This window comes from Doryrhamphus excisus, chromosome 13 (assembly GCF_030265055.1).
Source record: "Doryrhamphus excisus isolate RoL2022-K1 chromosome 13, RoL_Dexc_1.0, whole genome shotgun sequence".
Classification (NCBI taxonomy): domain Eukaryota; kingdom Metazoa; phylum Chordata; class Actinopteri; order Syngnathiformes; family Syngnathidae; genus Doryrhamphus; species Doryrhamphus excisus.
Window position 1 is genome coordinate 15,130,093 of NC_080478.1, and position 25,892 is coordinate 15,155,984.

The 25,892-nt window shown below is 42.1% G+C and overlaps 3 protein-coding genes across 4 annotated transcripts; 1 reads left to right on the forward strand and 2 right to left on the reverse strand.

The window, feature by feature from the left end:
- Positions 1-747: 747 nt before the first annotated feature.
- On the reverse strand, positions 748-8,681 carry LOC131140646 (kelch-like protein 28). The gene is made up of 6 exons (XM_058091262.1): positions 8,529-8,681; positions 7,566-7,826; positions 6,841-7,478; positions 6,311-6,754; positions 4,230-4,438; positions 748-3,670 (listed from the first exon to the last, which is right to left on the reverse strand). Exons 2-6 carry the CDS (start codon positions 7,824-7,826, stop codon positions 3,507-3,509), a joined length of 1,716 nt encoding a protein of 571 aa, XP_057947245.1. The 5' UTR covers positions 8,529-8,681; the 3' UTR covers positions 748-3,506.
- Positions 8,682-9,242: 561 nt separating this feature from the next.
- LOC131140543 (TOG array regulator of axonemal microtubules protein 1-like) lies at positions 9,243-22,011 on the forward strand. Of its 2 annotated transcripts, none has more exons than XM_058091066.1 (23): positions 9,243-9,519; positions 10,379-11,536; positions 12,288-12,354; positions 12,717-12,845; positions 13,051-13,227; positions 13,313-13,590; positions 13,759-13,982; positions 14,132-14,232; positions 14,308-14,466; positions 14,537-14,602; positions 14,780-14,895; positions 14,988-15,132; positions 15,970-16,206; positions 16,857-16,980; positions 17,375-17,480; positions 17,694-17,929; positions 18,009-18,167; positions 18,307-18,433; positions 18,501-18,616; positions 19,839-20,022; positions 20,110-20,329; positions 20,468-20,554; positions 20,628-22,011. In XM_058091066.1, the coding sequence occupies exons 2-23, from the start codon at positions 10,505-10,507 to the stop codon at positions 20,885-20,887; spliced, it is 4,350 nt and encodes a 1,449-aa protein (XP_057947049.1). In that variant the 5' UTR covers positions 9,243-9,519; positions 10,379-10,504; the 3' UTR covers positions 20,888-22,011. The 2 variants fall into 2 exon arrangements, with proteins under 2 accessions (XP_057947049.1, XP_057947048.1); XM_058091065.1 differs by having other exon boundaries at positions 12,970-13,227; positions 20,628-22,010.
- Positions 21,768-25,814, reverse strand: ccdc28b (coiled-coil domain containing 28B). The gene is made up of 6 exons (XM_058091067.1): positions 25,638-25,814; positions 24,649-24,908; positions 23,994-24,163; positions 23,467-23,621; positions 22,909-22,931; positions 21,768-22,827 (listed from the first exon to the last, which is right to left on the reverse strand). Exons 2-6 carry the CDS (start codon positions 24,882-24,884, stop codon positions 22,773-22,775), a joined length of 639 nt encoding a protein of 212 aa, XP_057947050.1. The 5' UTR covers positions 24,885-24,908; positions 25,638-25,814; the 3' UTR covers positions 21,768-22,772.
- Between the last annotated feature and the right edge of the window lie 78 nt (positions 25,815-25,892).

Below are 25,892 nucleotides of genomic sequence, written 5' to 3' on the forward strand. Positions count from 1 at the left end.
TTAACCAATGGACACCATGATCGGTGGAGAGGCGGGGTTATGGAGTCACTGTCAAAACTTGACAACCAATTGTGTGTTTCCTTTGGAACGACAGATAATCTTGACCAATGAACTGTTGTTGTGTGCAACGCCCACTAAATGGGCGGAGCTTTCACGAGTCCGCTACTATCAGCAGATGGCGGTCACTACGCAATCCGTCCCGAAAACGCAGTCCGCGACGCACATGCGCGAGGACTACGTCACTTCCTCCTTCAGCATTTTTTTACGACAGTGCTTCTGCGACATCACGTGCTGTGGTAGTATTATTTCTTAAACGTATGAACATAAATGGTCAATAACCACTTTATATATGTATTATATTGGGGAGTTATTTTATTAGTGACTATTATTGGCATACAAGAAATGCTGGCTGATATTTTATGCCGGTATGGAGGGGCGATCAAGTGTTTTACCAAAGGTGAATAATGCTTTGACTCATATTGGGATTGTGACCAAAGTTTTCTGGCATGGGTAAATAATTGGAGGATTGATAATTTAATTTACATCTGAGCCATTGATTCTGGGTACGTGGCTTCTGGAGAAAATACAAAAAAAGCCACTGTCTGTTGATAGTGTCATACATGAAGCAGCAATTAGCACGTGCCAACTACTAAACACAAATACAACAGTGTAGGAATTTAATTGCATTTATATGGGACTTGTAATGGTAAAAGTTGCTTGAGTAGGACATGAAAAGCTTCTGTTGCAGCTGTGCCACTGACAAGCGAATGCATCACTCCTGCACATGCAGAAGAGAAACTCACACCCTTTAGTGAAAGCATCCTGGTCATCTTGGAATTACATTCGAAGCAAATTATCTTATAAAAGTGTTATTTATGCATGCTTGCATGGCCCATTTCGCATACCGTCCGTATTTGGTGATACATAAACATTTTTATATGAGAAAAGCAGACTGTACCTTTTAAGGCAGGCATTTATTTTAAAACTGGGTACAACTGCACCTCACAGACAGACTATTATGCAAAATGGATTTCAATCAAACATGGAAGGCTACGGTTTTGAGGGTTAGATTGTACATCCAGTATTCATCCACAGGATACTAAAGTTCAAGATCATCACCTCACTCCAGGTGTACAAATGGGACATGGAAAAAAAAAGCAGAGTGGTCATTTGGCTAGCATTGACATCAGTTTCAAAGGGTTTTCTTTACCTCCAGACAAACCGCATACGAGTGGACTGGATTTCTTTGAACAAGCACTTTGGTAAGAGTGGTGGCAATGGCATTAGTTAGGCCACAAGAGAACATACGTATAAACTCACGTTTAGCTTCCATTTTCTTTTTGCAGATTCACGTTTGCAGATTTTTCGTTAGCCTTTCTCAAAAAGCAGTTGGCGTACACTTAAAAAAAACCAAAAACACAAATGTATCATGGCAGCAGCACAAAATTACGCCTGCGTGATTTGTGCTGCACCCTCAGGAAGGGAGCAAAAAAAAAAGAAAAGACAAAGTTACAGAACATGAAACAAAAACATAAATATTTCATTCATTCACATTTGTTTTAAATATTACACAAAATTTAAAAACTTTTTTTAAATAAACAGTTTAAACAAAACCCTTATCAGTTTGCAAGGGTGAAACTTAAATTTCTACTGGTTTGAACAGGTCACAGAAGTAATGGTTAATTCTAGCTTATTAAAGCACGGGGCCAATGTGGAAGTGGGAATCTACCAGCTACTTAAACAGTAGCTCATATGCCAAAAATGTGATTATAGTATTTGGAACAATCCATTTGAATCGACCTGGAGCTAAACATAACCTAAATTTAACATTCATATAAACAAAATAAAACATGGACATCATGATGAGGCCAAAGGTCAGCAACACCATGTGGTGTTTAAGTCGTACAACAACATGAGCGGCCACAAGTGTTAAACACATGCTCTGTTACAGCAATAAATCGCCTTGGCTTTTTAAAGAGAGACACAACTCTAACAGGAAGTCTTATTGCATGATCTAAATCCCGCTAGCCTACATTAAAACATAATGTACAACTTACAATATGTACCATAGAGTTTGGTAAGTGCCAACATAATCTACACTTCCATTCCATAGACTTCCATTATCCTTCAATATTTTGTCCGCCAGTCAGCATGCTGTTTGACAGCATTAATGCCACAAAATAGAATTAATAATAATCTTGACATTGTGGCACACAAGAAATTTCTTTGCCGGTATGGTAGGGTGGCGGAGGGGTTGATCAGGTGTTGCACCAAAGATGCATAATGCTTTGGCACTTGTTGGGATTGTGACCAAAGTTTTGTTGGCATGAATAATACATTTAACCTACATCTGAGCCATTGATTCTGGGTACATGGCTTCTGGATAAAATGCAAAAAATAAATAAATCTCACATAAAATATGAGCGATGGTGTGCGCGCTTTTCATCTTTGTACGGTGTGGTGCGTGTGTTTTAACAAATGAACACCTAAGACAGCCATGAAGCAGACAGCGGTTGACCCAGTTGTGTGAGGCAACACAGATCTGCAGTTGAATCCTAAAAATAGCACCAGTTGGCATTGCAGACAGACCAAAGGGTGCAAAGAGGGTCAGGTTCGACAAAAAGAAGAGTGAGTGCACTACATGCCCTGAAAGACACAACAGAGGCAAAACCAGACAATGACGCAGACGAGAGGTTGACTTCAGAATTCCTCACCTCCTCATCCACATACATACAGACACAACCCAGTGTGGTTTTTACATTTACAGGGCGATGCATTAAGGATATACTTATATCTATATATTGAATTTGGACTATTTACACAAGAAAGAAAGGCAGCCCTTGTGGAAAAAAAAATATTCTAAGTCCTCATTTTGTGACGCACATATTGTGTTGCAGAACCTCGTGTCATCAGGCACGAGCATCCGTTCTGCATGCAGACACCAAACAAAAACAATGCTATCCGACATGCACATACCGCTCGAGCATACACACTGTCACACACCCATCTATACGGCTAACAAACATGTATTCACAAGAAAACTACGGTGTTCTCCAGACGTTGAACACATGGTCCTTGTGTTGCAGCAAGGGAAATTAGAAAAAGATTTAAGTGTTACAAGGCATGGAAGAAAAAAAATGGTCAAAGTAACTAAATATTCAAAGAAAAGTGACAGGTTTCTCCCACAGTCCTCTGGGGAAATGGCTCCTAGTCCTCATTGTGGTCCAGCAGACAGAGCAGTCGTCTCTTTTGTGGCCATGAGAGCAGACAACCGATCATCAGACATTTTCATCCGCAGAAGAGTGAAGCTCTTAATCATGTTTGCAGCCTACACCTCCCCCCATGGCCATCCATCCGTCCGTCCATCCATCCACGTCCTCGTCCTCCACAGCCTCTCTTGCTGGTGTTTTGCACTCCTTTGCACCAGGAGGATGAATGGAGGGAGAGGGGGGTGTCTTCATGTCTAATTAGGGGTCTCATTAAGTGCTAGCTGGCTGGGCCATGGGTCAAAGGGAAGTCAGACCAAAGTTACAGCGACAGTACATCATGCCGCTGGAGTCCAACCAACTGTCTGAAATGGGATCGTAGCGTTGGACAGTGTTCAGGTAAGAGGATCCCGAGTGACCTCCCACCACATACAGGTAATTGTCCACAATAGCCGAGCCCACACCTGCAAAAAACCAATATAACTAAATACAATTTAACATATTTTGGATAATAGCACAATCTAAATGTAGTAACGTCGAGGACAATTGGGTCAAATAATTCCATTGCCCATGCAGACCTTCAAGATAAACAATGTGAAAAGTTGGTGGATATTTAAACTACTTCATTTGTTACATTGTTATTGTATCGGTAGAATCTCTTAGTTTGTGCACGACTATTGCTGCATGAAAGTACGTAAGGGAATAAATTCATCATGTGCTGTAAAATAAGGTTTATATCCTTGAGATAATGTTGCTGTTGCGCATTACACTGAAGGTGGAGTTTTGGAAATGTTGTCTTAGGAAAAACCTTATGTTTGGTTTTGGATAATAAGCCTAGAATATTCATAACAAACATGAAAAGTTTAGTCATTTGAATGTTTACAGATTAATTAACTATATGCAGCATTTAACATTTTGGTTTGGACTACTCTCTTTACCAAAACTCATTAATATGGATGACTTATTTATAGAAAAAAAAGTAAAACCACATAAATTTCCCTATAGTATCAGATTTTCACTCACCAGTGCGTGGATCATTCATTGGTCGACAGGCTGTCCACTGGTTTTGATGCGGATCATACCTCTCGATGCTGGACAGGTGAGAGACTCCATTGTGTCCCCCCACCACAAATACGAAGCCAAGCATGACGCCAACACCAAAGTTGATCCTCTTGTCTGCCATGGGGGCTACCATTTCCCAGGCATCCTTGCTCGGATCGTACCGCTCCACACTGTGCATAGAAGATGGAATAGAATAGAATACCATTACTGTCATTGCAGAAAGTAGAATGAGGTTAAAAAATGATTTCTCCTGTTTCAGTGCACATACAATATAAATAATAATAAAAACAAACATAAAACACACTACAAAAACTATTTATTGCACAGAAGTAGTGTTTCCTTACATTCACGGATTGCACACATGAGGAATAATGAGGTAGTTTGTAGGCAGCAGGAAGGAATGTCTGCCTTTTTACATGTGAGAGTTCACGGTGATGATAGCTCCATCATACATGGTTAGGTAATTACTTGCATTAACTTTACAACAACAGATGAGAATGGCTACGTGGAATACTGACGACAATGTGACCAAAACCTTCAAATAAAAAAGTTCCCGAATGCTTTTGTTTAACTTGTACAAAAGGATACAAGATTAAGCAAACAAACAAGTATAACACCAGTATACTGGCTTCTTCCAAACATGCAATTGGTCATGTTACAAATAGATCACATAAGTCCCCTAAAGACTCACTGGAACATTGGCAAGAGGGGAGTGTTTTGCATGAGGCATGTGTATAAAAGCCATAGGGAGAAAGGGAAAAAGCATCAGTCTCCAGAGAGTCTCTGTCCAAACAGAAACTCCCGAAGGTTTTTGGGAGTCAAGGAAACAAGTAACAGAGACAGTGCTCATTAGAGACAGCAGCACCACACCAACAGCAGAGGTCTTACAGGCGGCACTCAATGAAACTTCTTCCAAAACGGCATTTTTGACTTCAGTCAAACAAGCCCCTGGCCATTTTCTCAGCAAAAAGTGATAAAATTTATCACTTGATTGCCACTTCTTTAAATAAGGCTTAGATGGTGGGGCAACGAAGAACAGTTTGTTTACGTGCGGATATCAACTTGTATTTCTTATAATGAATTAGTATGTATTCTTCCAGTGATCTTCCCCATACATTTCACAGGGAATTTAGAATGGGACAACTTAATTCTTAACGGAAAGTGCTTCCTGTATGTACAGGATCAGAAGTTGTAATATCAAATCAGGTTTCTTCTAGAACAGGGGTGGGCAAACTACGGCCCGGCGGCCACATGCCCACCAAGCGTTTTAATCCAGCCTGCCAGTTGCTTTCTAAGTATTTCAACTTTTAACATAAAAGCTGGCAACATGACTTGCACGTTTGATGTCTTATTCATTAAAAAATAAAACTGTAAAATTCTATTTCGTAGTTTCATGTGGTCTGATGTTTAAAGTGCTCCTGACTGTATGAATGACACTTTTACAGATAAAATTAGACAAATATTCAAGGCAGACTATGAGAATTATAAATGTAAAATAGTGTGTGTGTGTTAAATATATATTCTGCCTCCCCCCTGACAATTTTGTTAACTCAACGCGGCCCAAGAGTCAAAGTTTGCCCACCCCTGCTCTTTAACCATACTGATTACTGTATTTTATCATTTACAGCAGTGACTAAAGGCATTTATTAAGGGTACATCTCATTCATGTAGATGCATTTGTCACAACATGAAATAAGAGCCTTTTTTCCGCAGAAGTAAAAGTAACACCGCCTGCTTACTTTTACTCCTACAAGGAAAAAGAAGGAATACTTATATATTTATTTCAACTTATTGATTATATCCCAACTTGATTAAATTGGGTACATCCCTGACAAAGTCTATCAGACCAGATTGTATCTGCATTACCTGCATTACAGTTTAGCAATGTGGGCTCAAGCCAAAAATCAGTATGCGGATCAAAAGATCTGCTGTGGCGACTCCGAAATCAGGAAAAAGGCGAAAGAAGCAAACAAAGTGTGGGTCCCTTGTAAATTGATATGGACAATTGACAGTCATACTTCAAAATAAATAAAAAGTAGTACCTGTTCATGTGCGCAGGTCCATATCCCCCAATGGCATACACCATGCCATCCAGCACAGCGGTGGCAAAGCAGCTGCGAGACTTGGTCATGGGTGCTACAGGCTGCCACTCCTTCAACTTGGGGACGTATTTTTCCCCGGACTGGAGGTAATATTGGCCATCGTAGCCTCCTAGTGCATATAGCTCTCCAGCAAGGACCACCACCCCAAGTGTACTGCGACATTCGGCCATGTGCTCGACTGAAGACCAGGTGTTGCTTTCCGGGTCCCAGCTTTCCACTGAGCTTTCATGTCTCCTGTAACTAATGCCCTGACGCATATGTGTTGCGATGCCTCCCACCACGTACACCTTGTGGTCAAGAACTGCCACTCCAAACTCGTATCTGGGTACGCTGAGTGGGGCTAGACCTATCCATGAGTCTGTCTGAGGGAAATACATCTCCATGCTGCCAGAAGGATGATACAAGACACATTAGTTCTGCTGTTCATTTAACACAAGTGAGAAATGTAGATAATACCTTTGAGTTATTACCTTTCTAATGTGGCAAACAGTCCAGCCTTGCCTCCTACTGCCAGCAGCACCTTTGGGGCACACCTGGGTCGTGCAGACAGGACAGTTTGATACGACAGTCGGTGCTCAGGCATAAAATGATATTTGAGGGCCTCATTGAGCAGGTGCTTGCACGCGTGGTCATCTCGTATAAGATGGTTTGCTTCATATAAACGAGTCAGAAATTTGACGCTGAGGAGCGGAAGGCGCACACAGTGCAGCAACTGAGCTAAATGCTGTTGTCGTTCAGTTACATCATATTTAATCCATGACTCCAAGGCATAAAATACAGTCTCTTCTGTCACCACTTTAAGGCAGTCATTAGATACTATTTCATCCAACTCTGCCCTTGTTAGTTCAAAAAACTCCTCGGTCTGACAAACGTCTTCAAAATTCTCACAGATGAACTTAGTTGCAGCCAGGCACAAATCATGGCAGCCATATGTCTCTGCAAAACGGGAGATGCCGATACAGTTCCCAGCATCCAGCTGACTCTCTAAGAAGGAGCAGCACTCCTTTAGTACGAGCTTGACCTGGAGGAGGTTGGCTGCTGGTAGCAGGGATTCCACAGTTTCCTGGGAGATAAATACTGTGCCAGTGTAAGCATACTCAACAATGGCCTACATGGAGAGGGGGGAAAAAGTGTCATCAGTAACAACTAGAAGAACAGAACAGTAAATTGTTGGATGCAATTTCAACTGTCCCACCTGCAATGCTGTCTCGTCAATGCATTGGAATTCAACTTCAGCCGTCTCCTTTTCGGACAGGTTACCCGTGAACATGGCCTTGAAGTATGGGCTGATGCTGGCCAGCACTACTTTGTGGGCATGGATCTTGGCGTCACCCACACGGAGCACAATGTCACATAGTTCGTGATCCTGCCGCAAGAGCTGAAGGCCTTGCAGCAACTGTTCCGAATGCGGCCGTGTGAGACTGGCAAACATATAGGGTTGATCCTGTTGATCCATCTGAGAACAGAACCACATGAATGAGTGCCATTTTGACATTTTGCACCATCAGTTGTATTGTTTAAATGCAGGTCAACTAATTGTAAACATGATTTAATTAGACACCTCGAAAAGTTAGACATACTGTGAACTATGGCATACACATAAGTCAGGGAAATATACCTTGTTCCCAGATATTGAGAATTATATTCGTGTTAGGCAGCCATAATCCAATGTATTTGTGTTGGCTTCTGTCCAATCAATCGCAATGAAAGAAAAAAGACATTATACCAAGCAGTCTGACGTTTGTGGTGTGTTGGTTAATTTCTTCCATGATACAAAAAACTATTTCTGAAATGTGTTACTGATACGATTGCATGATAATCAAATGATAACAACCATGCTAGCTTCACCTCAGCAGATGCTATTGCGCTAGCTAGCACACAGTAAATCCAAACACCAGCAAATTTAGCATTAACGCGTTTCTGTGGACCGCACGTTAGCATTTGTATTAAAATACGGAATTGTCAAAAATATTACTTGGCGATAAAACAAAAATATACTTCTGCATTTGGGGCACCGCAGAAAATAGCTGCTAAAAATAAACACGGTTACTAGCTGCATCATTGATTGATATACAGTAACATGGCTGACAGACACTAAACGGAACGTTTTGGTTAGTTGCCCGCTGATGAGTTGCGTTTCGACATGAGTATAACGAACCTGGAACTTATTTTCTGCCCGGTGAGCCGCTGTGGTAATCGATTTTGCAGCGATGGAGTTCAGCGGTGACGACAAGTGGGAACCCCGGGCGGCTATCAGGAAAACAACCAACTGCCAAGCTAGCTCCAAAGCTACAGATGAGTTCTTGTAATAAACGAGTGAGTAAACAGCACACCCACTTCCGCTACTTTCAAAATAAAGTACCGTCTTTGTCGTTAATGGCGATAATGTCGACTCTCAAAACTAGTAAATTCTGTGAACTCCACGAATATTTATAGAACCCACCGTAAATATAAGATTGTAATAGTTTGGTTTACGTCAAACATTAGGCGTGGGTGATACTGTCAAGTTTGATATCGAAGTAAATATAGAAAATTAATTGAGATACTAACACTAATACTTTTTAAGGGAAATTGTTCAAAATCATTGAGTGAGTGTATAATTTATAAATCATAATGCAGGATATACTTCACGTATGCAAGGCAATTTGACTTCATGTCAATGCTAATAGTTTTAAGACGACAAAAGTAGTACAAATATATAGTACAAATATTTTATACAAATATCATATACTGTATGATGTGTGTATTGGTCATATGTGACTGTTTCAGTTTCCAATGCACTTGCGCGTGCACCAATGTGATACAGCGCATGCACGAGTTTAGCTCGTCACCATGGAAGCGCTCCGTTTGCGACCTGAAGTCGCCATTTTGCTTTCCTGTGCGTGCGTGTGCAATGTGTGGACGTGCGCGAGTGTGTGTGAAGGTGTGTATATCCATGTGTGTGTGCGTGGGCGCCTGTCGGTGCAAATACCTCTGTAGCTTCCAAACGTTCAACACTCCTCACATCAGCTAAAACAGAACTAAAATGTTTACATTTGGACAACGGCTAGCGCGCTCCACACTGGACAAGTAGACATGGGAACATGGACTACGTAACGTTTAATGGTCTCGGCGAACGTCGTCGAAGTGTCATCGGGTGGAAATACAAGGTCTGTTTTCTTGTTATTCCTAACTTTGCTAGCTCGTGTCAGCCAGCATTAATTAGCAGAGTAGCTAGCTTAGCACCGTCCACGCGATTTTATTAATACTAACAAAATCTTCAATGTATCAAGATTATGTTGCCTTCTTTACCGTGGCGTATACAGTCACGGGTTGGTTGTAAACCTACTGAAGCCACTATCGTGGTTTAATTGCCCAAGGCTACAGTCTACATTTCTGTTACTTAATACTTTGACATGTTACATTAGAAGGGAATCATGCACATCAGCAGATGTTACCTGAACCATGCTTGCAGGGTGGCAAAAAGCCACAAGTGGTTGAATGTACGAGTTAGTGCATTGTGTTCTACGGTGCTATGCTCCCATAAATCAGTGCTGCAACATTTATACATCAATGCCAGTCTTATCTTGGTTGTTTTGCCTCCATCATTTCCTGTTTGGTACAATTTAAAACACAATTTAGGATGCATTTACGCTTGTCATTTTTGGTCCATTAAAACAAACTGGAATATGTTTGCTCTGCTAGTACGGTTTGTTTGGTCAAGGGTCCAAAATGACCAGACCAAAGAGTATCTTTGGCAGGCATACCGAGAACGCCTGCTAGCGGACTGGAATCCCGAGTGAGACAAGTCTTAACACTGACTACACCAGTGGACTAAAACACCAGATACTATGATGTAACCAAATGTGCCTGTAGGAACACCCAACAGAAAGCTGAGCGACCGCACTAAAGTGACGACCATGTAACTAAGCTCACAGAGTGTGAAGAGCCCTTAATGTCAATCTGTGAAAGCAACTTGAATTTGACAAAGTACATCCAATCCTTTTTGTTTTTCTGTTACCTTTACAGTTGAGCGTCTCACCATCATCAACCACTCATGATGAACGCCAACAGGAGACGAGAGGAATATAATCATCCTCACAAGATTGTGCCGGATTCTTCTCATGTTTGACCTCATTTACTGGATCATCAATAATGATTCTTGGGCTAATCTCCCAGGAGTTGTACCAGCAGCTTCTGGACCCCAAGAATTATCAGAATCGCACAAATGGCGTAGAAGAGCTCAAACGAATCCTGTCGGAAGTGAATCTGGAATTGGTTGCTTCTGACAGTATTGAAGAGTTCATTCATTTTCTCCCCAGACTTCTGGATGACAGTAATTTTAAAGTATTTTGTGGCACCTTACAAGTTTTAAACATACTCATTCAGAGATTGGATACAAATATTGACAAATATGTCAAACAGATTGTCTTGGTGGCCCTCAAGGCTCTAGGAGACACTCGCACCATCGCCAGGAATGAATATATGAACATGTTTCAACAGATGATGAGAACTGTTGCCCCGCAACTAGTTCTCGATCTTGTCATCGGAAACTTGAAACACAAAAATTCCAGGGTCCGGGAGGATGTTTTGAACATTATTATTGCAGCCTTGCTGACTCATCCGAGGAAAGAGTTCAACATCCCAAAGCTTTGTTTTGAAGTTGCACCCTACCTGGCAGACAGCAAAAAGAAGGTCCGCCACACCGCCCTTGAGCTGTTTGCAGTTTTTGACTCCCGCTTGGACATGGGGAAAAAACAGCCTCTCACAAAAGCAGTGGACATGGTTGAGCTCAGTGAGGAGGCAGAGGGTCTTATGGCAGCTGTACAGGCCAGACGAGCAAGGCACATCCTCCCTAAGCTTTCACCAGAGGGGGTAGTAGAGTATGGTCTGTTGGTACCGAAAACAGGCTTACGCTGCTCGCCACAGGCTACTTCTGGAGCTGATCTGGACTGGGTGATGAATGGAGGACGGGTTAGTAGTGCAAAGAGTAATAGAACTGAACCGGACTTTGAACAACTGTATGGCTACGGCAGCTTAGGCTCCCTCACTGATGAGCTTCCTTCACAACGGAGGATTGTCAGCGCAGGTAAAGGGAAGAACAAACTACCCTGGGAGATGTTGAGCTGTTCATCAACTGAAAATAATCATCACTGCAGCTCCCCCAGTGGAAAGTGCTCAGAGCAGGTAAGATCCGACCTCCTACCGTTGAGGGTGCTGCTCAATTTGAATTTAGAAAATATTTTTCCATACAAAATCATTGTTTATAATTAAATATAAACACAATGAATCAGTACTCAACAAAAATATTAACATTGCAGGCAATGTTTTAAGCAATGCCATGAACTGTGTTTTAAAATAAATATGCAGAGGATAGGATGCTGAAGGTGAGTCAGCATCCTGCATCCTGAGTTTTCAGCTGTAACAATGGTAATTGACTATATTCTGTTCTGGGAATTGCTGTATAGTATAGAAGCTTTCATTTAAAAACCTTCTGTTTATAGCAGCATCTGTTTCCCAGCAACCCCATTACTGCAGGAGACCTCTTATGGGTGGCAAATATAATTGGTAATATCACAAGGTTAGACGTGCAAAATATGGCTTATTTACAGCTCTAGTGTTGACTGCAATCTGTTCAAGTGCTATAGTGTGATCAAGCAAGCAGGCAGCGCCATCCCTCACTTAAATTCAGACAGATTCTCGTAATGACCGAGCAAGCAAGAGATGCTAAAAGCTCTTGTTACTGTTGCTGTGCTTTAGTTCTAAAACTTGGTTTGACACTGACAGAGAAGAGATGACTTGATCAGTGGCAGCAACGGAAGATGCACATAAAGGCAACATTTCTGCTCCATCCTATTGTAGGATGTAGGCCAGTGTATGCAATTACACTCAATCAACTGCGCCCACCTCCTTCAATCAATGCAAAACCTCTTCACAGGTAACCATTGAAGATATTGTTCCACTGTCCAGGAAGCAGAGTCCAGAGACCTACATACCCACTTTCAGTAAGTCCCAATCGATCCTTCTCTCATGCTCAACATTAATCTGAGGTGACGTGCACGGTTGTCACAGTCAACTTCAGCTGGCACATATTAGAGCCGCTTTGAATTGGATTAGCATGCTGAGTCAAAGGAATCACAAGGCCACATGTTACAGAAAGCTGTGAGATGTGTGTGGTTGTAAGTCAACTTGGACGACGGGCAAGCTTGCCTGAAGTAAGTATTGCATAATGAAGACATTTGTTCTAATTGGCTTTTCTGCAATTCATCCTTTTCAACCATGGGTTGACGAGCTTGTTCCTGCCATGTTCGTTGCAAAGGGTCTATACTGCAGACATGTCAAACTGACAAATATACTTTGTCTCAAGGTGCTGCAGAACCACAGACACCCCAAACCTCCAGGAGAAGACTGTCTCCTGCCCGACTGAGAAGAAGCGGAAGCCTGAACTTAGACCCTGACATATTTAAAACAACAAACTTCACCGAAACAGATAGTGGTAAGGAATGAATATCACAAAACATCAAAAGTCATCTTCATTTTTTCCTAGTGAACAAAGCTAGCGCATCCAGTTTTAACCTTTGTTTTTGGACGTGATAATGTGTAAGAAACGTGTCTTACAGTGTCTTCCAAAGGACTCATGCTCTCAAGGAACCCCAGTGTTGAGCGCACGCTTTCTCTCCCATCAAACCACAAAATATCAGGTTCCTTCCTGCTGCCTTCCTACCCTCTGGCTGCACTCCCAGGAGGCGTGCTCACTCCAACACTGTCTTGTCGCCATGCCGACTCGTCCCTCTCTATGTCCAACACCTGGCCCAACAAGCGAGAGAGCAGCCCTCACCAGCGAGACACCAGCTCCTGGAGGGACACAGCAGTACAAGGCAAGGGTCATCTTGTCAGCAGGAGTGTAAGATTAGCTTGGTCATGATTTTGGAATAATCTATTTTCTGCCCTCACCCGATCTAGAGGACCTCTCTAGCAGATGCTCTCCTCGGCCGAACCGTGCCTCCCTAAAGAGTTCTTCTTCAACGTTGTCATTCCGCCGGGCCTTGAACAGTAATAGGACAGCCCTTTCCATTTCACCAGTCATTCCTTCAGGAGAGCAGCCCCATTTTTATGACCAGAGGTCCAATGCACAGTGCAGCCCTCAGAATCAGCATCTAGAGAGGGACCTTCACCTGGAGCCTGTTAGTTTTAACACAACTCAAGATAATCAAGAGGAAGATCCTTTGGACATGCAGGAGGTATTTTTTTATGTACATATTTGCTTGTTTTTTGTTTATTATAAATGATGGATAATCACATAAATTATAATATCAAAATCATATATTCTATGTAGAAGATATATTTAATTATACTAATCTTACACATTCCTCTTCCTGCTTTCATTTGCCAATCTCGTGTTCTTACAGATGTTGAACTCACTGCGTTCACTGCGAAACAGTGCTGCTAAGAAGAGGGCCAAAGTCAGCCTCAGCAGTTCAGACCCAGACCAGGACAGCTTAGATTCTGTAAAGTTAGACCTGAGTCAAGACTTAAGTGTGCATACCTCTCCTATGCTGACCAGCTCAGCTAGCGAAAGTGGTCTTTCCAGTTTGAGTCTCACCAGCTCCAGCATCTTTGGCAGCAAAACAAGGTAACAGGAGCGCAACTATCAATCAGCCTGCCCTCTTCCATGTCAGTGGGAGGGGGGGACTATTGGAAAACCTACAGATACTTGTATATAATATAATTTAGTGTAGAAGGATGTTTTCCTGCCTCGACTAATTATTTCCACCTCTACAGTACTGGAAGCATGGCCTCCCCAGGGGTGAAACCTCGTATTGCAAGAGTGCCCTCTGCAAAACTGAGGTCTTCTGTGTCCATGGACTTTAGCAGTCTTCCAGGTATTAAATAGTCTTGGTGGTTTAGCCTGTTTCCTTGTGATGATGATTTTCATTATTTGTATTTTTGCTTCAAAGGATTATCACAGAGGAACGAACTATCATCTGAGGTGGGGGTTGTTGGGCAGAGAGTCACTTACTCCAACGGAACTGTCAGAGCTAATGAGGACACAACATCCCCTCCATTGGTCAAACCAGCGTTAATTGACTCGTTCAGAGCTCAAAAGGCAACTAAAGGTAAGCAAGCCATGAGGGAAATAAAATGCTACATTTCAGGGTTACATTGATAGAATTGCCTGTATTTCAGGAACTTGGAGCAATGGAAGCAGGAATTCACCAGCCACAGAGATGCCTGAAGGAGTCATCGGCAGAGGTATGTATATGGCATGGGTTGTTGTATTTGCTCTTTCTTCACTCATCAGTCTGAGCTACAAATAGAAAGTGAAATCTTGGTCATCACTAATTCCCACAACATATTATTATCCAACTTATCTGCAGATGTCCTTGTTATACTGTATGTCTTGTTTAGTACTGTCCTCCCCTTGTTCAGGCTTGTCACTCGAGCAGGGTGATTCAGTGGGCAAATCGCCTTCTGATCCCCCAGGAGTCATCCATGTTCTGTCTGGCGATCACATATTCCGTGATGATGCCACAGTTCCTGATGAGGTAACGATTGCCGCTATGTTGTAAATTGCAATGTGGCGTTTGCATTTGTCACAGCCTGATGTGTCTCCCCCACCCCACCAATGTGTGAGCAGATTAATACACGGTCTAGCCAGGATAAGATCCTGCTACAGCATTTGGATCAAGTCGAGGGGCAGTCCAGTCATAGGGACAAGATTCGGCACCGTGTCAGACAGATGCTCTCCGACTCACCCACTGAAGAGAGTACAAATATTAAAGGTTGGTCATTTTGCAATAATTCATGTGGATTTACATTTGTATCTGCATCTGCTGATATACGCCTTTCAACACAGATCACAAAAGCCGATTACCTCTGACGAGTAGTATTGCAGTCTGTCATGATTCCGGTGTGCAGTGTAGTGTCTTGCTCTAACATCTTGTAAAGCGCCCCGCGCCCACTTTCCTTCACACTGCGCATGAGTTTTCAAGGCCCAAGGTGAAGCATCAGTCAAATGGTAGCTAATGCAGCCAAAATGCTGGGCAATACTCGCCTGTAAGTGTGACAGTGTGCTTAGCAAATGACCAGAAAAAATATTGAATTAATAGGAATAGGGCTGCACGGTGGAGAAGTGGTTCACACACAGACCACACAGCTAGGAGAACAGAGTTCAATTCCACCCTCTACCATATTTGTGTGGAGTTTGCATGATCTCCTCGTGCATGCGTGGGTCTTGTCCTGGTACACAGGTTTCCTCCAACATTCCAAAAACATGCTAGGTTAATCTGCGACTCTAAATTGTATGAATGTGAGTGTGAATGGTTGTTTGTCTATATGTGCCCTGTGATTGGCTGGTGACCAGTACAATGAATGAATGAATAATAGAAATAGATGACAATGCCTGCACATACCTGCACTTGTTTTATTTTTCCCCATCACCTGCAATCCTTGAGAATGAATGTCTCTCTCTTTTTTGTGCATTCTAAAGATATAAAAACAGATACGTACTTACAAGTTATTGTTTACAACAACAAAAAATGGTATTTGATAACTTGCATCATGCAGCAGCTTATTCAAGACATTTACATGAGTGTTTGTGATGATCATCTCTGTTGTAGATCTTCATCTGAACGGAAGCACAATCATATCCTGTACAGCAGACCTCATCTCAGACGGGTCCCCCATAAGTCCCACCAGCCCGATTAGTCCACCTGGACCCCACAGCCCTATCAAGTGCCTCTCTCCACCCCACCAACCAAGCCCCCCGACAGTGCCTCCCAATCCCCAAAACCAGTCACGTGTGAGGAGGGCACCAAACCTCAGCAGGACACGCCCCTCGCTGTCCCACAGCTCAGGTCAGTGAGGGATCGACCATATTTGGTTTGGCTTTAAAGACACTCATACGCCACAAGATAAGGTACTCCTGCACAATCATGTCTTTGACTTAATGAATAAAGTTCATCATGTATATTATATAAATGTTTTATTGACACGGTACAAGAGGTATTTGCAGAGGTATACAAACTGTCCTGCATCAAGTCTTTCTATTCATAAACAAGCTGAATATAACAATAGAATAGTTGACTGGCCCTGAACTAACTGCTGTCTTCACTGTTTCTCAGGCAACGACAGGATTGAAGGCCAACTCCTTTTTGACAGTACTTTAGATAAGATGCAGCAGATGTGTTGGACGTCATTAGATTGTGCAGGTGTACCTATTCCTTTGCGCAGTGTGCTTGTTTGTGTACCTCCTGATAGTAGTTTGCACATTTTATTTGTATTGGACCAAACAGTGCTGCGCTTTGCATATTACTAAATCCACCAGGTCGTGGTTAAGTATGCCCGTTATGTCTAATTTGATGTGCCTTGTTCTGACAACTCACTGTTAATGCATCACCAACTCACTCGCCCACCCATGCACGCACTCTTTGTTTTGAGCCCGATAGAGCTGTAATGGGAGACTGAATGAGTTGCGTGTGTCATGTATTGTCTTTGGTCTTCTTAGACGAGCTTTCCTCTGCGACTACGGGCCACAAGAAAAACCTCTCTCAGCCTCCAGACCTCTGTCCCTTTTCCAAACCTGACCTTGCACTGCTGCAGAGCTTTGAATTGCTGAGTTCAGATCACTGGTAAGAAATAGCCACAACTTCACATACAAATCCATCTCATCATAACTTAAAACACCTAAAGGTCCTTGCTGACCTTGCGGATTAAGGCGCTGCTAGTTCATCTGTTCACACATGGAACATGTTCACTGTTGAGTGTACAGTACTATTTTGACAATAATCACTGTGTGTTGACAAATGTATACTGCTTTCCAAGCTGTACAGTGACTACTTTAAATGAATATTCATTCATATGGTACTGTTCCTGGAGAAGAGACAATTAAATGGTTATTAAAGTGGTTCAAATTTGAGGGATGTACTTTTGTGAGCTATTGCATATGTAAAGAAGCTTATGTATCCAAACTGCCATCAACATTAGCGATCAACAATGTGGAAAACATGTTGTTTTGTTTTTAAGGGAGAAAAAGATTGAAGGTCTTAAATTCCTGCGCTGTTTGGCTCAATACCACTCAGACATTCTCCAGGGCAGGCTTCGTGATGTCTGCCTGTCTCTCATTCAAGAGGTAACTCAGATCACATCAATTCATGCATGGACTGAAAATACAATGGCACCTCACTGGTACAACACAACCCGTTCTGTGACAACTTTTGCAATATAATCTGTCAAACTGAACTCAGAATTTGATCTTAATTTCAGTAATATACCCTCTGTCATGTATTAAATGTGCATTACTCACGCTGAATGATGTTGTCTAAATGTGACTCTTCTGGTTCAGGTGAAGAACCTTAGGTCAGGTGTGTCCAGGGCTGCAGTATGCACACTGGGTGATCTTTACATGCACCTACAGAAGGCAATGGATCAGGAGCTCGAAGGGACCGTTAAAGCCTTGTTACACAAGGCGGGGGAAAGTAATGCCTTTATTCGGCAGGATGTTGATGCTGCTTTGGACTGCATGGTGCAGCACTGCACTCCTACCCGAAGCATCCATGCTTTACTGTCTGGTGGACTAAGGTCAGTATTTATTCACCACACACAACAATGAACTTGGAATGTAGGAGTTTAAGTAATCTATTTTTGTTGCGGCTTGTAGTCATCTCAATTCAGTGGTAAGGAAGTGCACTGCCCAACATTTAGCCAGTCTGGTGGAAAAAGTCGGTGCCGCTCGTCTCCTTTCTGGAGGTAAAGATTTAACTGAAAGAATCTTACCTGCAGTCAGCAGGCTGGCACAAGACTCCTCACAGGAAGCAAGGTATGTAGAGGCGTTTGTTCTCGTCGTACACAAAATAACAGCGTCAGATTCATTTGTGGCGTAGCAATCCCTATTTATGCAAATGAAAACACATTTGAAGATCAGCAATTCACATACTAACTCTCTCCCTCATCTTCAGATACTATGGCCGTCGAATGCTGTTGTCCCTGTCCTACCATCCAGACTTTGATAAGATCCTGGAAAGAATTATTCAGTCGAAAGACCTACAGACTACCAGGGAAACCATCTTAACTCTCAAGACCAAGGTATAATCTTCAGGCTAAAACAGGTTTTTACTCATGTCTTAACGGCATCTATTGGAACTGACTTTAGGGTCTTGGTGAGATGCCCCAGGACACCCAGTCAGCCAGAGGCAGACGTTCCCTCCCAGGAAGTGGTACAGTCCGAGCTTCATCTCTCACAAGAGAGCCAATCAACCACACCATCAGGTATGTGTGTCACCACCTGCCAGTACCACAAAGACAGGAAATTACACTAAATGAAAATGAAACTTTAATGAAAAAGTACTGAGACACCTGTATTTATTAAAACTACAGTCTACAATACAGTATAAAGATGGTCCTCGCTTTACGATGTTCTGTATTACAGCTTTTTGTCGCAGTAATTAAACACAAGACTCACTCGAGAACCAGTTGCAGCATGCATCGGTCGTAGAACGTGCGCCACACATAACACAAGAATGCAGTGGGTGCCTCATGCTGAGCGGAGGAATACATTGAGTGCCTGAGCCACAGTGAGGAAGAACAACATAGCTTGTTTGTTGACTTATTAGTAGTCTTCATTAGGTTTCCCAAGCTGTACTGTACCAAAGAACAGCAAAGCCATCACTATGGAAGTGAAAATGAGGAGAGAAAAAAAATCTCAGCAGCTGAGACATGCGCTCTAATATTGGCTGCTCTTTTTTTTGTCATGTCATGTGCTGTCACAAAGAGATCTGTGAAAAGAGTTTATCCTTCCATACTAACCTGGGACAATATTAAACGGTCTGCAAGACAGCAACGGGCATAAAAGTAAGGGGGTTGTATTTACCATGGTTTCATTCAATTCTTTCACGTTTTTATTGCTGTATTTTATGTCCTTGATATGTTCTCTGTACAGTTTCAGTGACTAAGGAGTAAATTGTGTGAATGCCCTTAAGGGCAAGTTTCGCTGCCATATTTTTCTTTAATATTGTTGTTCTTATTCACAGCATCAGATTCACAGCATTCAAGCATCAAATCGTTTAGATGTAATTTAGGTTTAAGTTCTGTCTTACTCTAAAACTGGACTTATGTATAGTCTAGGAACAGAACTTGTTCGTATCCTGAGGACCATCGATAAGCAGAAGACTTTCCACATTATTTTGTCATCAGAATGTTTTTGTCCATTCATCCAAAAGGTCAGAGATCATGTATGCTTGACAAGATAGCCTGATTCATAATTTCCTTGGAAGTTTAGCCCAAAGATGTTTAAGGGGTCAGGTTTACATTAGGCCAAATTCACCTCAACATGCCTTTTGTAGTTCTTACTTAAGTGTTACCCCGTAGTTGGCAGTATATAATTGTTATTTATTTATTAAAGATTTGGGAAGTGCGTCTTCATACTTTTGCCTGTATTGTGAATATGCCGTAAATGACAGATTGATATTGATTTATTGTGTGTCATTTCCAGAATGGCCAACAGTAATTACAGCAGCAGATCTCAGACACAGAGTGTGGCAGACAAGAATGAATACATCAAGCACATAACGGGCCTGCTGGCGTCAAAGGACTTCAGAGAGAGATTCAAGGGTATGGACCAGCTAGTGGCTGACTGCCAGCACCAGCCCAACATCGTCATCCATAGCTTATTCCCAGTACGTAAATAACCACCAAAGTATTTTTAATATGCCTTTTAAAAAGAAGAGACATTTAGATTTGATCTCTGTTGTTTTTATTTGCAGGTTTTCGATGCCTTCAAGGCAAGGCTGCAAGAATCCAACAGCAAGGTCAACCAGTACGCCCTGGAGTCGCTGCAGAAAATCATCCCCTTGATGCGGGACAACCTGTCTCAAGTGGTCAACATTCTTGTCCCAGCCATTGTGGACAATCACCTCAACTCTAAAAACAACGCCATTTACTCTGCTGCTATTGGCACCATCAACGCACTTATCCTCAATCTCGGTATGAACTCAAGCAGCCATTTGATTCACTGCCTAGAGTGGTGTGGGGGGATCAGAAGATAATTTCATCTCCAAAAGGGGGGGCACTGCAAACTAATTTGGGAACCACTGATCTAGAGTTGCTTTCTGTCATTGGCAGATAACATCCTCCTCCTTCAGCCTTTCTGTACCAAGGCTCAGTTTGTAAGCGGTAAAGCCAAGGTGGATCTTGTTGAGAAGGTTGCAGGTAAGTGCAACAATCAAAAGTAAGTTTAAAATTAAAATGTACCTTTTTGGATTACGGCTCTTTCTATTTGCAGATCTCGTGACGGAGCTGTACCCTCGCAAGCCGCAAATGGTGGAGCAGAAAGTGCTGCCCTTGCTGTGGCACCTCCTGGGTACATCGAGTCACAGCGGCACCGTGCACGGCCGAGGAGGTAGCGTGCGTGCCGCCACCGCCAGTCTGTGCGAAGCTCTTTACGCACAGATGGGGCCCGGCCTGAGCGAGTGTGCCGCATCCCAGTCCGCCAACATCCAGAAAGGGTTAAACGAGGTTCTGAGAAGCGTGTCCAAAAGATAAGGCGGATTCCGAGGAAAAACCTAAAAGACACAACACTGACCTTACTTGAAGACAGAGATGTTCTACATTTCTTAGTGCCTGCACTTTTATCCCAATGAAGTCCTTGTTGATTGAGGAGCTTTTTACTCTTTTTCTCAGTGATATTTCTTCCTCTGGTACAGAAGCTCAGACTATTGCAACATGCTGACGTCAGGTCCTACATACACAACACTGCTCTCTTTGCACATTCACAAGGTAGCTCATGAAAATGATGAACATGAAATTCATACAGTTGTCACTTTTCTTCACGCTCTGAACTTTACTACAAACCAGAGAGCCATTTGCAGAATGTAAAGTTAAAATGCACACTAAAGGACAAAGACAGGGAAGGTGTACAATTTGTGCTGTCATCAAATGTCTTGTGATATTTTTTTTTTTAATGTTTACGTGGCTGTTTTTGTTTCGCAGAGTGGTGAATTGAGATTTACACAATTAGTACAAGATACTTTTGTACAGCTGATATGTATTTGCACAGTATTAGCATCTTCTGTAATCGTAAGACAGTACAGTCAATTTGTTGTGTAATCCTTTTAAACCATGATGATGCGCTTTTTTTTTCTTTTTGCATGACCAGTTCACTGGCATGAGGTACGCTGTTGGCTAACTCTTGTGTATTGATGCCTGGATCAAGGTTGGCTATGAAAGAAAAGACTTTGGGCTTCACTCCCGCCGTTGCCTGAGAAACCGAGAAGGCACAGATGGAGGATTCTCAGTACAGTGCCAGTCTTCAAGTAGCCTTTCAACTTCTATTAAATTATATTCAAACTTCTTTGGGAACAATGACAAAGATTGATATACAAATATATATAAATGTTTTATTTCTGTAAATCAAACTTCTGACATGCATTTTTCTGACTCACACGATGAGCTACATCTGTCTGTAGATTGTCAGTCACTCTGGTTGAATGGAGGCAACTGGTCTCTTGGTTGGTGGAGACATGGTAGCAAAGAAACACATTAGTGGCTGGTTATGTGAGGACATCGTTATATGCGGACTATAGACCTCTGTTTAAAGAGCGCCTTTCTAGTTTGACGTAAACGGCTTCTTTCAAACCAACAATCCTATCTAGGATCCAATAACATTGTTAGACCTACAGAATTATTCATGAATTCTGAATATTGATTCATTATTGATACACCTCTTGCAATAGGTCTTACTAGATTGTGTTTTGGCCAGTGTGCGTTTAGTGCAATAAGTGACCTGAATGTTACTCAGCTGTGCAGCTGATCCTTTGGAAGTGTCTGCTGAGTATAGTGAATCTTACATTATTAATAATACAGTAGGACATTGCTACCACACAGCATACAAATTATCTTTGTTGTGTTTATTGTATCACAACAAAAAAATTGAATTTCAAAGAGTCTTATTTAAAATCTCAAATGCGTTTATTAAGTCAAGTTCCTCTGCCAGCACTAACTTTAAAGTACCGGTACACACATTGTTATCAAACACAATCTCGCCACCTAAATTCACTGACATTTGGAAGTAGCTGCCATTTTGTTCAATGCAGAAAAACCCTTGGGGAAAAAATTAATATTAAAATGTAAGGTTTAAATCATAGTCAGGTTTCAGGTATCAAAATTTTAGCAGAGATACAAAACTTGTGCAACATTTTTTCCCCTTTTCAAACATGCTGTGGAAATGCAAAATAGATTGAAGAAGACATGTAATGTTGGTTTGTGTGACTGTTTCTCTGAATGACTGTTGTACTGTCTTGTTCCTGTGCCCTCACAGCAAAACATGAGCGCTACTCCACCCACTCCAAGTGTCCATTGTGGTGCAAGGGCGGCTGCAGCGAGGAACGTCATGGTAACCTGTGCTACCAGGGATAGTGCATTCTCTACATCAGGGAGCAGATGTCTTGGGCAGGTCCTGATTCTCAGCCAAGTGGAGCTTTTGTCTGAACGTACGCATGTTAAAGAGTCTTGCAAATCTCATTTGTGTTTTTTTTTTTGTTATTAGAAATGCAAGAAAAGGATACATTGAGGTGCTGAGCTCCTCCAGCTACAGGATTTAAAAAAATAAAGTTAGACAAGAGTAGAAGTTAATGTCACACTGTGTAGAATGTGGAATTCTACACAAATCAGAATTCTGATTCAAGTGTATGCAGAAGACTAACAGACACTGACATGGTATAACAAGCTCACCTTCATAGTGTTTTTCAGCTCCGATTAAATATTTAATGAGTTTTCCGTGACAGATAATTGACAGCATTGATGTTCTCCAGAGGTCTAATTGCTTTTTCCGGTCATTCATTGAGAGTCTTTCAGAGGCAAATGTATGCTGCCATGTCTGGTCAGTGAGTGAAAATGATTAGACAATCTACAGTTGCATTAGTAATCACTCTGATTATAAAAAATCTGAAGAAAGGTGCAATAATATTGTTATTAAAAAATATATATGTACAAAATAAGATATTTTGGTTTGCTGAGCGCATAGTCCTGAACCTGCTCACTGATACAGTACGAATTCAACTAAATGAAGTTGAAGGACGAGAGCAAGGCATTGACATAAAGAGCTAACTGTGGCGTATGCTTACGTTGCACAGGAGGTGTTCCAGGTTGTGGTTGGAGGCGCACTTCTTTTGGTCTTCAGAGAGCTCCTCCACGTGGCTGTCGAGGCTGAAGTGAAGTCGTGCCAGCTTCTCCTGCATCTCCCGCACGTGTTCCAGCTGCTCGAAGGAGCACACCTTACCTGCCACACATAGAATTGCTCACGTGTGCACATTTTCTATGTTGCAGGACTGAACCTGTTTCTTTCCATTGCATTTTCTCAAACATCAAGGCAGTCCCAAAATACATAACATTAGCTATATTATGCATTTGTTTTGACTAATAATAGGCTCTGTATTCAACCACAAAACAGCATGATTTATTGATATATTTTTGAAAAACCGTGATAGAGTGAAGTCACAAAATTCAAAGCGTGACGTGGCGAGAGACAACTGATCCTCTCTATGGAAGGAGGTCTGAAAAATGTAGGCTGCAGATATTTGATCTATTTAATGTGATGTGCTGGGAAGACAACAATACTTTTGCAGCCTTTTTATTTGAAAATTCTTCTTACCAAAAGCCTGCAGTTTTCCCGAGTGGAAGTCATTGAGGAGGTTTAAGAGGCCTCCCTCCATCTCTCTCACATCAGACACATCTGTAAGGAAGGAGTGCTGCAGCGGTGAGGACTGGACGACTTTACTAGGCCCTGCAGGCTGGGGAGCCCGGGGCTTCTCCCTGTGGGTCCTGTAAGATCAACAATAACACATATCATACAAATCTTACAAGTCATTATCACCTTTGTACCATTGAGAAGCTGAAAACTGCATGGCAGTTTTCCAACATGATGAGCTTGAACAAGTCAGACCGAGAAGGACAAGGTTGTAGACAACTACAATGCAGCCCACAAGATATAATCTAATATCTTATATATACACAGGTATATAGGTATAAGTACCAACAATTGAGATGATTTGTTTCCCCTTAACATTTGCACCAACTGGCCTCAATGTTATTATGTAACGAATGGCACAATTTTGTGAGATCCAGTACAAGAACTGTGTCAAAACATGTTTGGTACTGTGTCAACGCCATATACATTCACAGTATTGTGGCTCTAGTTTGCAATGGTGGACAACTGCAATGCATCACACCGAGAAGTGATTCCAATATTTTGACTCACAAAGTTCAGTGATGACAACCATCCAAAAAAAATCCTGTGTTTTATCTACCTGGTTGTCTTTGGTGGAGCGACAACCCCAGTGAACACCTCTTTGGGCTGCCCTGCCGCCCCCACGGACCTTTTGTATTTCCCTCGGTTTTTAGGGGACGGGGGCTGCGGCAGGCCCAGCGAGAAGGTGGCGCTTTTGCTGGCAGGCAGGACAGAAAGCTTGCGTGGGTTGATTGGTGGAGGAGGGGGCTGCGGGAGGGACACTTTGGGGCTCCGCTTCTTGCGCTTGTCCTCCATCGCCTGCTAATGGTTCACTTCTTCCTATGGAGAGGATAGTTACGTAGAACATGGTTTGAATTTAGGGTTTTTTCCACACACAAATGGGCCTTGAAAAGGAGGGGTGTCTTATATTCGGGTCAATGGGGTAAATGTCAAAACACTTCCTGTAGTACATCTTCACAATCCAACCCAACAAGATGCCAGAGAGCTATATAAAAAAAATCACTAATTAACTTGTGCAGTTAAATAAATACAATGTGGTAGTGACCGTGCACAGTCGTAAATATATTGTTATTGTTATAACCAAAACTGACCATTAATATTTGGTGTACATAACATTGTGGCTGTGTGTATGTGGTAACACAGCAGCATACTTACTATGCATCGTAAATATAGCTAAAAAGCAAAGCCCTGTATTGTTTTTTCAAAAATGGTAAGAAGTATTTGCTTCTCTCCATGTGTTTATAGTAGTGTTTTTTTAGTGTCATACATTGTGGGTGGGGGTGTATTTTTATATGTGCTATTGTTATGTATGGCCCCGGGGCCGCACTTTAGATAACACTGCACGATGCTATTTTGATGCCGCTATTCCACTACAATAGCTGAAATAATTGTAGTAATAGCGTTTAACCACACAAACATGGCCGCTTGACACAATGGCAACTTAAGCCGCGATAAAAATCTTAGTAAAACTGCTACATATTGTGTGCGTATCAATTCAATGCCATTTGGCGTTACATTTCGACAGCAAATGTGACAAATGACACTTACCGTATCAGAAATGTGCCAGGAAATGTATTGGTCGGAACATTACATTTCTCCCTATAAAATTTTCCACATTTAGGAGGCTAAAAATAACGATAAAAATGAATGTTTTCTTAATAAGAGCATCCGTGTTAATGTTAAAAGGCGGCCGAGATGAGCGACTGTCTCTGCGCAGCTGCCAAGTTTTATCCCTCTTAAAGGGGCAGTACACCCCATGGGAATACAATTTACCGCTCTTGTCTTGACAGGTACAAAGAACGC

Excerpts from the sequence above, each read along its gene's own strand:
- ccdc28b (XM_058091067.1), bottom strand. The coding sequence starts at position 24,884 with ATGGAGGACAAGCGCAAGAAGCGGAGCCCCAAAGTGTCCCTCCCGCAG. Across the intron at positions 22,932-23,466 it reads TGGAACACCTCCTGTGCAAC|CTGGAGGAGCTCAGCACCTC; the intron begins GTAAGCATACGC and ends TAAATCCTGTAG. Across the intron at positions 22,828-22,908 it reads GAGGAGCTCAGCACCTCAAT|ACAAAAGCTCCACTTGGCTG; the intron begins GTATCCTTTTCT and ends GCGTACGTTCAG.
- LOC131140646 (XM_058091262.1), bottom strand. The coding sequence starts at position 7,826 with ATGGATCAACAGGATCAACCCTATATGTTTGCCAGTCTCACACGGCCG. Across the intron at positions 6,755-6,840 it reads CTGTTTGCCACATTAGAAAG|CATGGAGATGTATTTCCCTC; the intron begins GTAATAACTCAA and ends TCCTTCTGGCAG. Across the intron at positions 4,439-6,310 it reads GGACCTGCGCACATGAACAG|TGTGGAGCGGTACGATCCGA; the intron begins GTACTACTTTTT and ends TTCTATGCACAG.
- LOC131140543 (XM_058091065.1), top strand. The coding sequence starts at position 10,505 with ATGATTCTTGGGCTAATCTCCCAGGAGTTGTACCAGCAGCTTCTGGAC. Across the intron at positions 13,983-14,131 it reads ATCTTTGGCAGCAAAACAAG|TACTGGAAGCATGGCCTCCC; the intron begins GTAACAGGAGCG and ends CCACCTCTACAG. Across the intron at positions 16,981-17,374 it reads TTGCTGAGTTCAGATCACTG|GGAGAAAAAGATTGAAGGTC; the intron begins GTAAGAAATAGC and ends TTTGTTTTTAAG.